The sequence below is a fragment of the Mauremys mutica genome, chromosome 2, assembly GCF_020497125.1.
Source record: "Mauremys mutica isolate MM-2020 ecotype Southern chromosome 2, ASM2049712v1, whole genome shotgun sequence".
Lineage (NCBI taxonomy): Eukaryota > Metazoa > Chordata > Testudines > Geoemydidae > Mauremys > Mauremys mutica.
Genome location: NC_059073.1, coordinates 7,133,121 through 7,148,572, shown reverse-complemented (window position 1 = coordinate 7,148,572; position 15,452 = coordinate 7,133,121). Strand labels below are relative to the sequence as shown.

Sequence of the window (15,452 nt, the reverse complement as noted above, 5' to 3'; positions counted from 1 at the left end):
ACAGAACCAGATTGCTGGCATGTAAAATGAAAAAGGTAGTAGCGGAGATTTTAAACTAAGGGCTGGGAGAAAGCTGACTGGTGCTGAGGAGCACATGGTTCAGACAGACACATCCCTTAGGGGAGGATTTATAGAAGATGATACTCTATATCCTAGTAAAGAGGAGAGAATAGAATTGATAAAGGCCTGGTCTACACTGGGGAGGGGTGTCGATGTAAGATATGCAACTTCAGCTATGGGAATACCATAGCTGAAGTCGAAGTATCTTATTCTGACTTACCTCCTGTCCTCACGGCGCGGGACCAACGACCGCGGCTCCCCCGCCGACTCCGCTACCGCCACTCGCTCCGGTGGATTCCAGAGTCGACAGGGAGCGCGTTTGGGGATCGATATATCGCGTCTAGATGAGACGCGATATATTGATCCCTGATAAATCGATCGCTACCCGCCGATACGGCGGGTAGTCTGGACATACCCAAAGAACAGGTAGGAACTGAAGAGAAACAGTCACACAAAAAAGAGTCCCATGCAATTACATCACATGAAGGCAGACAGCTAAATATTGACAAATGTTATAAGTGCTTGTATACAAATGCAAGCAGTCTAAATAGTAAGATGGGTGAGCTTGAGTGCCTTGTATTAAATATTGATATAATAGGCATCACAGAAACTTGGTGGAATGATGATCATCAATGGGACTCAGTAATACCAGGGTACAAAATATATAGGAGTGACAAAGTAGGTTGAGCTGGGGGCGGGGGTAGCACTATATGTGAAAGAAAGCATAGAGTCAAATATGGTAAAAAATCTTAAATGAATCAAATGATACAATAGAATCTCTATGGATAGAAATTCTGTGCTTGAATAATAAGAGTATAGCAGTAGGAAAATAATACACACTGTGAAATGCTCAGGGAGATTAGATAGGCTACAAAACAGAAAACCCAATAATAATGGGGTGATTTCAACAATCCCCACATTTACTGGGAACATGTCACCTTGGGATGGTATGCAGAGATAAAATTTCTAGACACCATGAATGGCGGCTGTGATGCTGGCAAACCAGCAGTCAAGTTAGGATCAGCGGGCCAAGTAACCTGTGTATGAACCTTAAAGGCTTGACAAGAGGCACTGCAATTGTAATCTGGCCCATTCACTTGTGAGTGGGCATCAAAGAGATGCTAAAAGGGGTTAATAGGCTGGCCCTTTCATTTGCCTTGATAAGAAATAAGAACTGTGTGTATGTTTATGTCTGTCTATATCCTGTAACTCTAATTAACCTTAAGATCAAAGATGTGTATATACTGCATGAATCTAATGAATATTACCTATATTGTCTTCAGCTTATCTATCCCTGTTATAATGAATGGCCAGCAATTGCCTTATGTAAATCAGTGTAGTTGGATTATGCATAGGTCAAGAGGAAATCGAATGTTAACTTCAATGGGTGGGTTGTGCTCAAAACACTTGGCAGCCTGTTTCAGCTATAAAAGAAAAACCTGGGGCAGGATCCTGCCATCTCTGATCTGCTGAACTTTAACAGGGAAAGTTTGAGCCATTGGACAGCGAGCCCCAAGTAATTACTTGGGATGCCCTGAAAAATTCATGGAAGGACTCCAACAGACTCCACATCTAAGCTACCATTTGGACTCCAATCTTTTGGATGAACCAGAGAGATTTATTACAAACTGGCAGATTTAACCACACTGCTATCATCCTGATCTACAGACTCTGACATCAACTGTAATGGATGTGATTCATTTTAACCTCTTGCTAATGCTCTTCCTTTTTAATATTAATAAACCTTTAGTTTTAGTTACTAAAGGGTTGGTTACCAGTATGGTTTTTGGGTAAGAACTGAAGTATATTTTCCTGGGGTATGTGTCTGGTTCTTTGTTACGAGAAGAACCTAATATATGTGATTATTGGTTTTAAAAATAATTTATCACAGAAGTCTGGTTTGTCTGGGTGGTACATGAGGGGCTAGAGGGCTTGAAGGGGACTGTCTGTGGCTTCATAATAACTAATATAGTATTTTGGAAGTACTTATTTGTTATTGGCTTGATTAAATTTTATGAAAGACTATACCACCAGTTTGGGGAACATGCCCTGTTTCCTGGCAGTCTGACCTGAGACTGGCGCTCTGTGCTGTGTCCCATACCAGGCAGCATGACAGCTGCTTCTTGCAGCAGCTAGTCCTGGAAACCATAAGGGAGGAGGCAATTCTTGATTTAGTCCTAAGTAGTGCCCAGGATCTGGTCCAAGAGGTGAATATAGCTGAACAGCTCAGTAATAGTGACTATAATGTAATTCAAGTTAACATACTTGTAGGGAGGGAAATACCAAAGGAACCAGTCACCATAGCATTTAACTTCAAAAGCGGGATCTACACAAAAATGAGGAGGCTAGTTAAGCAGAAATTAAAAGGAACAGTCATAGGAGTGAAATGCCTGCATTCTATATGGAAACTTCTGTAAAACACCATAGTAGAGGCTCAGATTAAATGTATACCCCAAATTTAAAAGAAAAAACTGTAAAAGGACCAAAAAATGACACCATGGCTAAACAACAGATTAAAAGAGGCAGTTGGAGACAAAAAGAGATCTTTTAAAAATTGGAAATCAAATCCTACTGAGGAAAATAGAAAAGATCATGAACTCTGGCAAGTCAAATGTAAAAGTATAATTAAGCAGACCAAAAAAGTATTTGAAGAGCAACTAGCAAAAGACACAAAAACTAACAGCATTTTTTTCTTAAGTACATCAGAAGCAGGAAGGCTGCCAAAACAATCCACGGGGCCACTGGATGATCAAGATGCTAAAGGAGCACTCAGTGATGAAAAGGTCATTGTGGCGAACCTAAATGAATTCTTTATATCAGTCTTCACTGCAGAGGATGATTCCCACATCTTCACCATTCTTTTTAGGTAATAAATCTGAGAAACCGTTCCAGATTGAGGTGTCATTAGAGGAGATATTGGAACAAATTAAACTGTAATAAGTCACCAGGACGAGATTGTATTCCTCCAAGAGTTCTGAAGGAACTCAGATATGAAATTGCAGAACTACTAATTGTGGTTTGTAACCTACCACTTAAATCAGCTTCTATATCAAATGACTGGAGGATGGCTAATGTGATGGCAATTTTTAAAACAGGCTCCGGAGGCAATCCTGGTAATTACAGGCTGGTAAGGCTAACCTCCATACCAGGCAAATAGTAAAGAACAGAATTATCAGACACATAGATGAACATGATTTGTTGGGGGAAGTGTCAACATGGCTTTTATAAATGGTAAGGCATGATTTCCCATCTATTAGAATTCTTTGAGGGAGTCAACAAACATGGACAAGGGTGATCCAGTGAGTATAGTGTACTTGGACTTTTAGAAAACCTTTGTCAAGGCCCTCACCAAAGGCTATGAAGCAAAGTAAGCAGTCATGGGGTCAGAGGGAAGGTCCTCTCTCGAATCAGTAAAATGGTCAGTTTTCAGAATGGAGAGAAGTAAATAGCAGTGTCCCCCAGTGTCCTGTACTGGAACCAGTGCTGTTCAAGATATTCGTAAAGGATTTGGAGAAAGGGATAAACAGTGAGCTGACAAAGTTTGTAGATGATACAAAATTACTCAAGATAGTTTAGTCTCAAGCAGACTGCGAAGAGTTGCAAAGGGATCTCACAAAACTGAGTGGTCAACAAAATTGCAAATGCAATCCAATGATGATAAATGCAAAGTAATGCACACTGGAAAACATAATCCCAACTAGACATACAAAATAATGAGGTCTAAATGGAATAATTGTTGATAGTTCTCTGAAAACATCTGATCAATGTGCAGGGGCAGTCAAAATAGCTAAGAGAAAGTTAGGAACTATTAAGAAAGCGATAGGTAATAAGACATAAAATATCATAATGTCACTATATAAAACCATGGTACAGCTACACCTTGAATACTGCATGCAGTTCTGGTTGCCCCATCACAAAAAAGATATATTAGAAATGGAAAAGGAACAGAGAAAGGCAACAAAAATAATTAAGGGTATGAAACAGTATCCATATGAAGAGAGATTAAAAAGACTGGGACTGTTCAGCTTGGAAAAGAGATGACTAAGGGGAGATATGACACAGGGCTATATAATCATAAATGGTGTGGAGAAAGTGAATAAAGAAGCATTGTTTACCCTTTCACATAACACAAGAACTAGGGGTCACCCAATTAAATTAATAGGAAGCAGGTTTAAAACAAACAGAAGGAAGTACTTCTTCACACAATGCACAGACAACCTGTAGAGCTCATTGCCAGGGGATGTTGTGAATGCCAAAAGTATAAGTGGGTTCAAAAAACAATTAGATAAGTTCATGGAGGACAAGTCCATCATTGGCTATTAGCCAAGATGGTCAGGGATGCAATCCCATGCTCTGGGTGTCCCAAAGGTTATGACTGTCCTTCAGTCCCAGCTTCTGTCCTCACTGACGTTTGCAACTCCTCCTCATTTGGTATCATCCAAGAATTTAATGAACATGCTTTTGACTTTTTCTTCCAGCTCATTAATGTAGATGTTAAATATGAGTGATGGGTGATAGCAGCAACCACAATGCAGCATTCAACCTGGGACAGAGAAGAATTCTTGTGAAGTGTTTTATCTCCCAGGACCACACCTGCTATGTTCAGACCAATCAGCTGCTTTGCACAGAGGGGTCTTTTCTACTGAGCTGCTTGACATTAAGGCTATGTCTACACTAGCATTTTTCTCGGTAAAACTTTTGTCGGTCGGGGTGTGAAAAAAACACACACTCCTGGTGTGGACAGCACTATGTCGGCCGGAGAGCCTCTCCTGCCGACATAGCTAACGCCGCTCATTGGGGGTGCTTTAATTATGCCAGCAGGAGAGCTCTCTCCTGCCGGCAAAGAGCGGCTACACGGGAGACCTTACAGCAACATAGCCTAAGTGCCCTTTAATTAGGGGTAAGAGGCTTTCCAGGTTTCCTAGATTCATTCCTGCCTTCTTCTCTCTGCTTCCTCCCTCGCTTCTCAGTGTTGCTGTGCACGTTAATCTGGAAAAACACAGTCAATACTTGGAGGAGGGGTCGCCACAGAAAACCCAAGGTGCTGCACGGAGAAGTGAGGTTGGTGGAAATCCTCGCCGTGAGTCAGTACCGAATGACCACCTCCCAGAGAGTGCTGTGCTCCAGGAAGGGCCATCTTTTGGCTGAGAGGTAAATCTCTGGCTCTGACCATTTAGGTAATTAAAGAGCCAGTGATCGTTAAAGCCGAGAGTTCTACCATTTATCTTGGCAAACCCTAATCTGTAATATGGAGGCCCGGCCTGCACAGACTGCAGGTTTCACGATGCACATCCAAGGGCTGCAGGGTTTCCCGGGCAGAGTCAGCTCCCAGCTGCAGCACATGGAGCGCATGCAGCCAGTGGTGCCTCTTCTTCTCCTCCTTACACTTGGAGGAGAGAATGTAGGAGGCTGCTCTGGGCTGTGTCATTCCCCAGCACTACCATCCAGATTCACCCCCACCAGCCCTCCCCATGCTCCCTCTTCCCCCTCAAACCCCCACACCCATCAGATCCTATCAACACTTTGTTCTCCTCTGTATCCCTTTCACCTCCTTCCATCTCAGCCCCCTAAAAACCTCCAGCTGCCTCTGGCCCCTTCCAATTCTGAGGGGTTGTGGGAGAGCACCTCCTACTGCACCTTCTCACCCACCGCTGCTCTCAGTGCGCTGAGGTGAGGGGAGTCAGGTGAGAAAAGTCACCTGTGAGGGCAACACTTGGCAGCTCCCTCCAGGATGATAAGCCTTGTTCCAGGGTTCCTCCAGTCTGGATGCCATCTCCTTCCTGTCTCTCACCCCCACCTCACTTCCCTGCCTCTCCGTGCAGCCCCAGTTTTACTATTTCTTTCTTTAGTCTGAAATACTAATAAAAAGACACTTCTACAGGAGACCACATACCCTGAGCCTTGATTAATCTTACTACACCGTGTGTAACACAGCCAGCACCATTGAAAGGCTTTGCCTGTATTTCCATGCTACTGGTGCAAACACTATTGCAAATTCGTTGTGTCTTTGTAGTCAAAGTCCATCAGGTTCCCCCTATAATGCCCCACAAACGTCATCCTCCATCTCATAGGCACTGACCCCCCGGGTGCTTCGGGGCTCAAGCACCCACTGAAAAAAAATAGGGGGGGGCTCAGCATCCACAAGCCACAATGGGTTTTTTTACGTAATAAATGTTATTAAAGATGTTGGCTGGGAGTTATTTTGCCGTAAGCCGACATTTTACGATGGCCCCAGTAGGTGGCAGGAGCACTTACAGTGAAACTGGAAGGGAGAATTATTAGACTCGTATTAGGGCAACCATATTTTCCCAAAGGGAAAATGGGACGCTGCGTGTGGCCAGCCCGAGGCCCCTGTCCCCCCATGCTCCCCGCCCCAGCCCTGCCTCCTGCCATGAGACTGGCAGGAGCCCTCCCACCCCGCCTGTGTGGGGCCAGCCCGAGGCTCCCCTCTCCCCTCCCATGCACAGGGCCAGCCTGAGGTCCTCTGCCACCTGCCCTTGCATGAGGCCAACCTGAAGGCTCCCCCTGGCACAGGACCGGCCCGAGACCTCCTTTCTCCCCTCCTGTGTGTGACCAGCCTGAGACCCTCCCTTCCCCCATCATGTGGGACCAGCCCAAGACCTTCCCTTCCCCCCGCCGTGCGCAGGGCCAGCCCGAGGCCCCCCTCAAGCCCTTGCACACAGGACCGGCCCAAGACCCCCTGCCTCCCACCCATGCGGGGCTGGCCTGGCCTGAGCCGCTCTCCAGAACCCTCCCTCCCACGCAGGGCTGGAGTTGTCCCTTGCCCCCTGCCCCCCGCCCCTGCCCCGTTAGGGGTAGCACCCTACTGGGACGGCTGGGAGAGGGCTTACAAAAGGGATTGTCCCAGCCAAAACGGGACGTGCGGTTCCTCCTAACTAGTATATCGCGATTCACAGTTAGGGAATGGAAGTGGGTAGGGCCAGGTTGAAATGGATACATTTGTGTTCAAAATCAACCGTGGTAAACCTTCAGGAACCCAGCGTGCTCCAGCAAATACAGGATCATCTGCTGCAACAGTGGGCGAGCCAACCGCTGAAACTGCTCCCATTGGTTTTGATACCAGCGAGAGCAAACAAAACACAAAAGAAAAACGAGGCAAAGGAAACTACAGCGTGACACGTTCTTGGACATAGCTGTATAGAAAAATGTAACAGTCTCCAGCGTCGTTTTTAAAAACTGAGGGGAATGAACATTTGCGCACTGTGCTTCAAGAGTACTGCAAATGTATAAGAATCCTTCTCACTGCACCTGTACCATCCTGCACTATGGAATGCTCATTCTCCAGCCTCAGAAGACTTAAAAATGATCTCCGGTCATCAATGGGACAGATGCGACTGAAGAATGTGGCTGTCCTTAACGTGCCTCAAGACCATACTAGGGAACTAGATGTAAATACGATTGCTGACAGTTTCATCCAGAAAGCTACGAGAGACGTAATGTCTTTAAACTGGGATGTTAGTGAAGACGGCTTGTGGGTGAGTGCAATGATTTTAATATACTGTAATTCATGGTCATGTAATTGTATAGTTCATTACTATTTTAATAATGTTTAAATAGTTAAGATACCAATGATAGACTCATATTCAATAACTAGGATATGGAAGAAGTGTAAAAATATGTTGAAAATAGCCTTCCCCAAAACTGGCAGAGTCCCCCCCCACCCCCCTTCAAAAGCACTCATCTGCAAAAGCAAAAGTCAGCCTCTCCAGATGTACGAACCATGTGAACAGCAGCATGTCCCATGCGGCTTCCCAACTTAGCCTTCCTTCCCTCTCCCTCCAGAGGGAAGCAGGTGCTTTCTGCCTCTAGATGTCACTCTCCTCCATCTTTTCTTTCTCTCCTTCTATTTTTCTTTCTCCAAGATCCTGCAATTTTTTTTTAAATTCCTTTCTGATCTCTTTCCGGCCATGTGTGATTGCAGTTTCCTCTGGGCGTCCATTTCATCAGCCTGAAATTAATCAGCAGCAAGAGGGAGAGAGAGAAAAGGGGGGAGAAACCCCCCTTGTCATCTTGATCCCCAAGCAGAAGCAGAGCAGCAGCCCCCAGGAATTCACACCAGTACTCCCTCGCCAGGATCTGCAGGCGGGCTCCCTGACTGTGATCTGCTGGAGCAGGGGGAACCCCACATCCTCCAGATTCCCTGCCAGAAATCTACTGGACCAACTCCTCTTCATTCCTCCCCAGGATCCGCAGGAAAAGCCATCAGGAGATCGCCTGTCCCTCCTCCACTCCAGCCCTCCCCACCCCCAGTTTGGAGGAGGTTGCTCTTTGCTTGCTGAGGGGGAATTCTCTGAATCTGGCTGGACAGTTTTTTTACTTTGCACCCTCTGGGCTTCTTTCCTGCATCTCTTCCACCACTGACAGTAAAACCCAGCCTCGCAGAGCTCTGCAAGGGGCTGTCCCTCCATGCCTCCCTGCAGCGCCAACAGCTCCAGCTCCCATGCATGGATTGTATGGATTTTGTGTGTGTAAAGGGGCTGCTGTAATTTCAGCCTCCTCGACCTGCCCTGGTTGGATTATTTTTTATAGCTCTGATTTGAAAAGCAGCCACCAAGCCTTCCTGCCTGCCTGATCTTTCACTGCTGCAGCTGCAGCTGTATTATAGCAGGGAAGCCTCATTCCTGGGTTGCAGAGAGAGAAGGTTGCAGGATCCTTCAATCCCACCCCCTTCCTCTTTCCACAGCTCCGAGGAGAGTCCTGGCTCTTTGCAGCATATGTGGTGCATCGGAGTGGAAGCCAGCACCAGTAGCCACTGCAGCAAAGGAAGCACTTGTCTCGGGTGATTTGGGGGAAAGGAATTGAAAATAAGAGGGTAGATTTTGTTTCTGAGGGTCTTGGCTTCATTTCCCAAAGGCTCGTTCCTTTCATGAATGACACAGATCCTGCTCTGTGATTCCTTCAGGCGATGGCCATGCAGTAAAGATGTCAGTGTCCAGGCTGAACAGTGTCAATGGGTTTTTGGAGGACTCCAGGATGGAGGTTGGGGACATGGGGAGGATCCTCAGGAGTTTGGAAATTGGGACCGTGCTGACCTTGTTCTACCAAAAAAAGTCCCAGAGGCCAGAGAGGAGGACGTTTCAGGTGAAGCTGGAGACCAGGCAGATCATTTGGAGCCGGACGCCTGAGAAAGTGGAAGGAGACAGTGAGTATATTCCGCATCGTGGCGTGAACCAAGAAAATGTCTGTCTCTAAAGCTAACTGTCAAATGCCTCTCACTAGGGGAGCTGGGCTTGGTGCAGCTCTGGCCAAGATCCCAGGAAAATCAAAGCTGAATGCACTGGCTTGTAAATCTCTGTGGGGAGGCAGCCTGGCCTAGTGGATTGAGAACCAGGAACTCCCCTATTCTAGCTCTGGCTGGGCTTTTCCAGTGACTTGCTGCATGGCCATGGGCAAGTCTCTAGATCTTAGCCTGTAAAATGGGGATAGTGGCTTTTGTGAGGGTTCACTGGTTAACATTTGTAAAGCTCTTTGAAAAGTGCTATTTACATGTTATGTTTTATCAATCGCTGTGGTGATGGCGGCTTAATGATCGGTCATAGCACCTTTATTCTAAGCAATGGTACGAACTTTACTGGCGGTACCAACCATTTGCCCAGGGATTGTTTCGCTAGCCACAGAGAAGCAGCAACCTCTGGAGCGGAATGTGGCATCTGTTCCGCTGCAACAGTCACTGAAGAAGAATGCAGCATGTAAGTGCAGGGGGATTTAGGTCAGGAGCATGTAGTTACTTGAGTAGGGAGGTGGCCAGGATACCAGGGTTAACACTCCCTCCCTGACAAAAAGCACCAGGAGATCATTAATAATCACGAATGGCCGTGACCTTTGTTTACATAGCATCCTAAAGAGGGCTCCTGCAGCAGCACTCCATCTCCTAGCACCACCCCAGGGCACTGGCTCTGCGCCGGGGAAGAGTGCCACTTACTTCAGCAGCAACACGCCACTGCCTGCAGTGGCCCCGAGTTTTCTCCTTGGAGGTTCTCCACTCAAGCCGTGACCTAGCCCGGCCATGTTTAGCACATTGTGCCTGAGCAGATGACTGCGTGAAGGGTCTGGGCTCCTCTTTTCACCTGCCTGCCATTTAATTTTCAATAAGTTCCCTTGTCTCACTCAGCCACCACAATCCCATCCTCCTCTCCCTTGGCAGCTGCATACTTACAGCCTGCAGAGCACATGCGGCCACTCTGTCATCTCCTCCTTTCTGATTGCCCTTGGCGTCACTGCCGCAGTTCCACTGAAGATAATGGAATTGACCGGGGTGAGCGGGTGGTGTTTTCCTGCTTTGCCTCATTTATGCCCTTCCCTGTGCTTTAACCCACCCTTCTTCTTTCTAGTCCCTTCTACTCTGCTTGCCCTCTCATCTTTGGGGGGGGGAGGGTACTCTCAGCTCAGCATGGGCAGATTCACTCTCCTAGCGCATGTTACTGCTAGGGGGAATTGTGTGGCTCGTGCAGAGTTCAGAAGATAGTACTTGTTCATCTGCCTCCTGTGTGTTGCTTACTTAGGGTCTAATTCATCAGCAGCAGAAGAGGCAGGTATTTTCCCTCTGTCATGCTTTAAATGGCCAATCCCATCCCTTATTCTTGAGAAGTGGTTGCAGCCAGCCATGATTTTACCCAGGAAACCAGCACATGGTTATGGAGATAACACTAACCCTCCACATGGAAAGCCCCACTGGGTATGGAGTCCCTTTAAAGTGCAGTTATCCTCTGAAAAGTGGCTGTGAAAGAATGATCCCTTCTTACTCAGCAGATCTGCTCCCCCTGGGTATATCAAAGTCAGAGCTACTTGCTTTAGTGACAAAAATAAGTGTTTACTACTTTTACTCCTATCAGTCCTTAGACCCAACACAGCTCTGGGAGAGGGGGCTGGAGTCATGCATCGTCAACAGGATTGTTTAAGTTCCACTTGCAGGGTCAACTGTGCATCTTCGTTGCTTTCATGTCCTGCTTTAGTTATATCTTTACAACCCTATTGCCCTCAATGGGGTTGCACAGGTAGAACTGAAGGGATAATTTGAAAACAGTGAAATTGAACAGGTGTGAGGACAAAATTTAGCCTGAAGAGTCATTATCACGGCTGATGATGAATGAACCAAAAAGAACCCAGCTTGACTCTCAGATCCCAGGGCAGTAGATAGAAAAATATCTTTTTACTTGGAAATGTATAGAATTTGTTCTGGACTCGCTGAGAGATGATAAATATGGATTGCTTTTTATGGTGATTTTTGAGCGCAGAGATGTGCTCTAATGGTCAAATTGGATATTTGCAAAATGCTGCAACATTTAACAGATCAAAGTGCTGTGCAAACACTAATTAATCTACCCATAAAGCAGCCATAGGTGGTATGTAAATAATAATAACCCAAGTTTATTAATGGCGAAACAGGTACAGAAAGACTTGGGCCTTAACTTTCCAAAGTGTTCAGTAATTTTGGGTGTCCAACTTGAGATATGTACAGTGAAATTCTGGCCCCACTGAAATCAAGGGGGGTTATGCTCTTGACTTCAGTGGAGCCAAAATTTCCTACCAAGAGTCTCACTTTCAGAGATGCTGAAAACCTACAATCCTAAATAAAGTCAATGGGAACTTCTAGATTTTGTTTGCCAGAAGTTGGAAGTGGACTACAGGGAATGGGTCAGTCTCGCTTTTTGAATCTGTCCTCCCTTGTTTCCAATCAGTCTGTGAACCCCGCTTTGTTCATGGGTTTTATCCCACAGAATGGTGCCCTCAGTGTCTGATACAAATCGATTCCCTACCTCCAGCTGGGAGATGTGGAAGGAATTGGCATCACTAAAACCAATGAGCCCCTAACTTTTGAAATGGGGAGCAGGAGGGTGAGTTGAGGACTTCCAAGGCCATGAAAGAACCACGGCCTGCGCCATTTGATTTTCCAGAATAATTCTTGGCCTGTCATTAAAACCTTGTCTACACTTGTTGCAGTGTGTAGCATATGCTGGAGCTTTTCCCCACTGTCTTCCCCCACCAGAGCCTTTCCCTGCTGCCAGAGCCTTTCCCTGCAGTGGGGAAAGGCTCCATCAGCAGGGAGGCAGCTGGACACTCCACTGCTAAAAATAGCAGCATAGACAATGGATGCACTGTTTGGGGACGTAGAGAGCCATGTAGGGTATATACGCTAAGGTTCTGGCATGTCTTTACTTGTCTAAATGGTGCCTCGCTGTCTACACAGCTATTGACACCCGTACTTTGGGGGCATGCAGTGTAGGTACTCTGCATGCTGCCATAAGTGTAGACATTGCCTAAGAGTGTCTTCCCTTTTAGGGTCTCAAAGCACTTTGCAACTGATCCTTGTGGCCCTCCTGGGAGGTGAGTCATTAGCGTTAGCCCCACTACACACAGAGCATGAGAGACTCAGCCAAGGTCACACAGCAAGTCAGTGGCAGAGTCCAGAATCAAATCCAGCTCCCCCGGAATCCCAGCCCTCCACACTAGTCCCTTGATCACACAGGCTTCCGAACAGCCTTCTCTCGATTGCCATGCAGGTGAGATTTCAGGAAAGAAGAGAGACTCTTGCGTCTGCTTGGCCAGCTGGTGGTAGCATGGCTATATTCTAGTACCGAAGTGGTGATTTGTAGTGTGGGCAGCAGTAGATTGCTCTCGAGCCCGTTTTTGGCAACTGAAGCAATAACATCAGTGTCGTAAGTGACCCTTTGCTGTTCTGACAGGCATTTGGAAAGTCCCTTCACAGCACAGGTTTCACCACGTGGAACTGATTAACCACAAACTTCCAATATCCCACTGCTGTGACCTGGACCACGAGCAAGCACCAGACCTAGGCAACTTGACTTCGAAAAGGCGGGTGAAAATTAAATCTCCAGTACCCTTCTCTGAATTGGTAGCTGGTAACCTCCTCCTATCGCTCCTGTTCAAACAAACATATGCGTCCCCTTACCACACGGAGAATGGGATTACTGTCTGTTTGTGCACAGTAAAGATCCCCTTCCCTGTTTGCTTGCTTGTATGGGGGCAGTGTTGTCTAGTGATTAGAGGAAAGGACAGAGTCAGGCTTCCCAGATTCAATTCCCAGCATTGCCAGTGACTCACATGTGACTGATGGGCAAGTCACTTATCCTTTCTGTGCCTCGATGTCCCCATCTATACAATGGGGCCAGTAAAACCCGCCTCACAGGGACAGCTGGCATCTTGATCATAGTAACAAATTCCTCTTACACGATGACCTGTCATTGGCCCCTAAAGTGATGCTGAGAGATGTGAACTTCCCATGAGATGACCCCAGGCAGTGGTTTCCCCAGGAATTGAAATTAGGCGGGGTGTTCAAATTTACAGGGTGGGGGTGTCAGGGCCAATGAGATATATAAAAGAGATATGAATAAAGTAAATGTTTTGTTAGGATAATGCAAATTTAACATAAGGATAATGCAAGTTTTACACCAAAACACATAACAGGTCTAGATTTCTAAAAAAATGGCCCTGCGCAGTCACCTTCTGCTGCCACCTGCCACTGTGACCTCTGCGAGTTGGTCTCTTGAGGTTCCACCCGCTCTCAGTGATTTCAGCTGAACTCTCGGTGGGGGAACCTCGCTGCTAGTGCAGTCTGGGCTGTCTTTTACACAGAAACACTGTCCCCACAGGAACACTGTCCCCACAGCAGGACTAAGCACTTAGACCTGATTGTCAGTGATTTCAGCTGCAGTGGTCACTTAACAGAACAAAAGACTATCTATGGAGCCTAATCAGCTCTGTCTTTAAACACTGAAGAGGGACAGGTCCCCACCCTGTCTCTTGGTGCCCTCAATCAGCACAGGCTAAGTACAGTTCTACTGCCCTTTACTCATACAATAAGAACAACAACATTAACCCCCCCCCCCCCCCCCCACAGCATTCAAGTGATTTGTAATCCAACCCCAGCCAAAATCTATCACTTGGGCAACAAGCTCTGTTTGCTGGATCCCTAGGTAGATTAGGTGTGAATGTAAATACAGTCTGGCCCTGAAGCCTTTCCCCCGCAGCCCCAGCTCATCACTAGCTGTCAGGGAGAGCTCATTTAGACTTTGCTTACAAATCATCATTTGAAATTATTAGGTTGGCCAACATCACGGAAATGAATGCACTGGCATTGTCATAAAAAACAACAGCTGTATAAGGAAGCTAGTCTATGTTCATACTTTTCAAATCGATGATACTTTTTCAGATACACGTATTTTATCATACACTGTATATGCTTTTAAAGCATGTATTAATGTTTCAATTTCAATTCAAATTTCCAAACAGTCACTAAATTGGCATGTAACTAGTTCACAAAACTGGGGGAGAGTGGGATTTGGAGAAATTCAAGGGGGGTGTAGGGAAATCAGTGACCCCAGGAGAAAAGGGATGATCTCACCAGTTTTAAAAGAGATTGCAGTCCCAGGGCAGCTGCTCAGCTTAAGGAACGTTTGCAGAGCACTTGATCTTGAGATGAAAGAAGCTGCATGTTATTTCCTGCATACACAATAGGTAACTGCCCTATGGGCAGTGGAACTTCTACTGATTTTGCTTATGGCTCAGGTCCTATTTTACAGGAATTATTGCTATCAGTGTTATTGTGGAAACCAGGGGGATGGCGGGCCTAAAGCCTACCTATAGCTAACGGCCCTCCTCCTTAGCCAGGCCACAAGTAATGGCAGGGGACAACAGATGAAAAAAACAGGGGCAGGAGTGGGATCAGAGGGTAATAATGAGGGATCTGGAGGGGGACACCAATCAGAGAACCCCAGACAGCACCCACTGATCTTCAGAGGCATCTAGAGAGTCAGCAGACGCCACCCAGAGGAATTCTGCTCTGATGCGTGGCTGTACAAGGGATAGGGCGACCAGACAGTAAGTGTGAAAAATCAGGACAGGGAGTGGGGGGTAATAGGTGCCTACATAAGACAAAGCCCCAAATATCAGGACTGTCCCTATAAAATCGGGACATCTGGTCACCCTAACAAGGGCCTGGAAATAGGCCACACAGTCACCGATAATCACCCCCCACCCCCATCCAGCTTCCTTCTCCTGGTATGATGGACAGCCGACTTGGCCAGCCCCAGGAGGAGGCTAATGAGGAGGTTTCATGACTTTGTGGGGCCACAGACGGTGACATCAGTGTAGAGAGGCAGTGCCCTTTCTGATTTGGTACTGTTTTTTAAGACCTTGATGTGCTTTCCTCACCATCAACAGCGGAAAAATAGTCCCGCCCTGCTGTTGAGAGACATAGAGAGTGTCTGCTGTTATGAGGAAGTTACAGCATCAAGTTTTGGCAGAGGGATCTCAGGGAACCAACACGATTTATCTATCTAAGCACACACCTTGTCAGGCCACTGAGCCGAGTGCTTAGGTCTCCCATTCCAAAGCAGGTGAAACAGTCGTAA

General features: G+C 46.6%; 1 protein-coding gene across 3 annotated transcripts in view; it reads left to right on the top strand.

The window, feature by feature from the left end:
• The window catches only part of LOC123364160 (1-phosphatidylinositol 4,5-bisphosphate phosphodiesterase gamma-1-like), a 130,659-nt gene that overhangs the window by 41,881 nt on the left and 73,326 nt on the right, over window positions 1-15,452 (top strand). The window contains exons 1-4 of one of the 3 annotated variants that reach the window (XM_045006024.1): window positions 2,813-2,926; window positions 5,031-5,211; window positions 7,054-7,556; window positions 8,003-9,223. In XM_045006024.1, coding sequence (XP_044861959.1) covers window positions 9,004-9,223 — 220 coding nt within the window. In that variant the 5' untranslated portion in view covers window positions 2,813-2,926; window positions 5,031-5,211; window positions 7,054-7,556; window positions 8,003-9,003. Of the gene's footprint in view, window positions 1-2,812; window positions 2,927-5,030; window positions 5,212-7,053; window positions 7,557-8,002; window positions 9,224-15,452 lie in introns of those variants that run through there. The other 2 variants (XM_045006025.1, XM_045006023.1) reach the window with 2 other exon arrangements.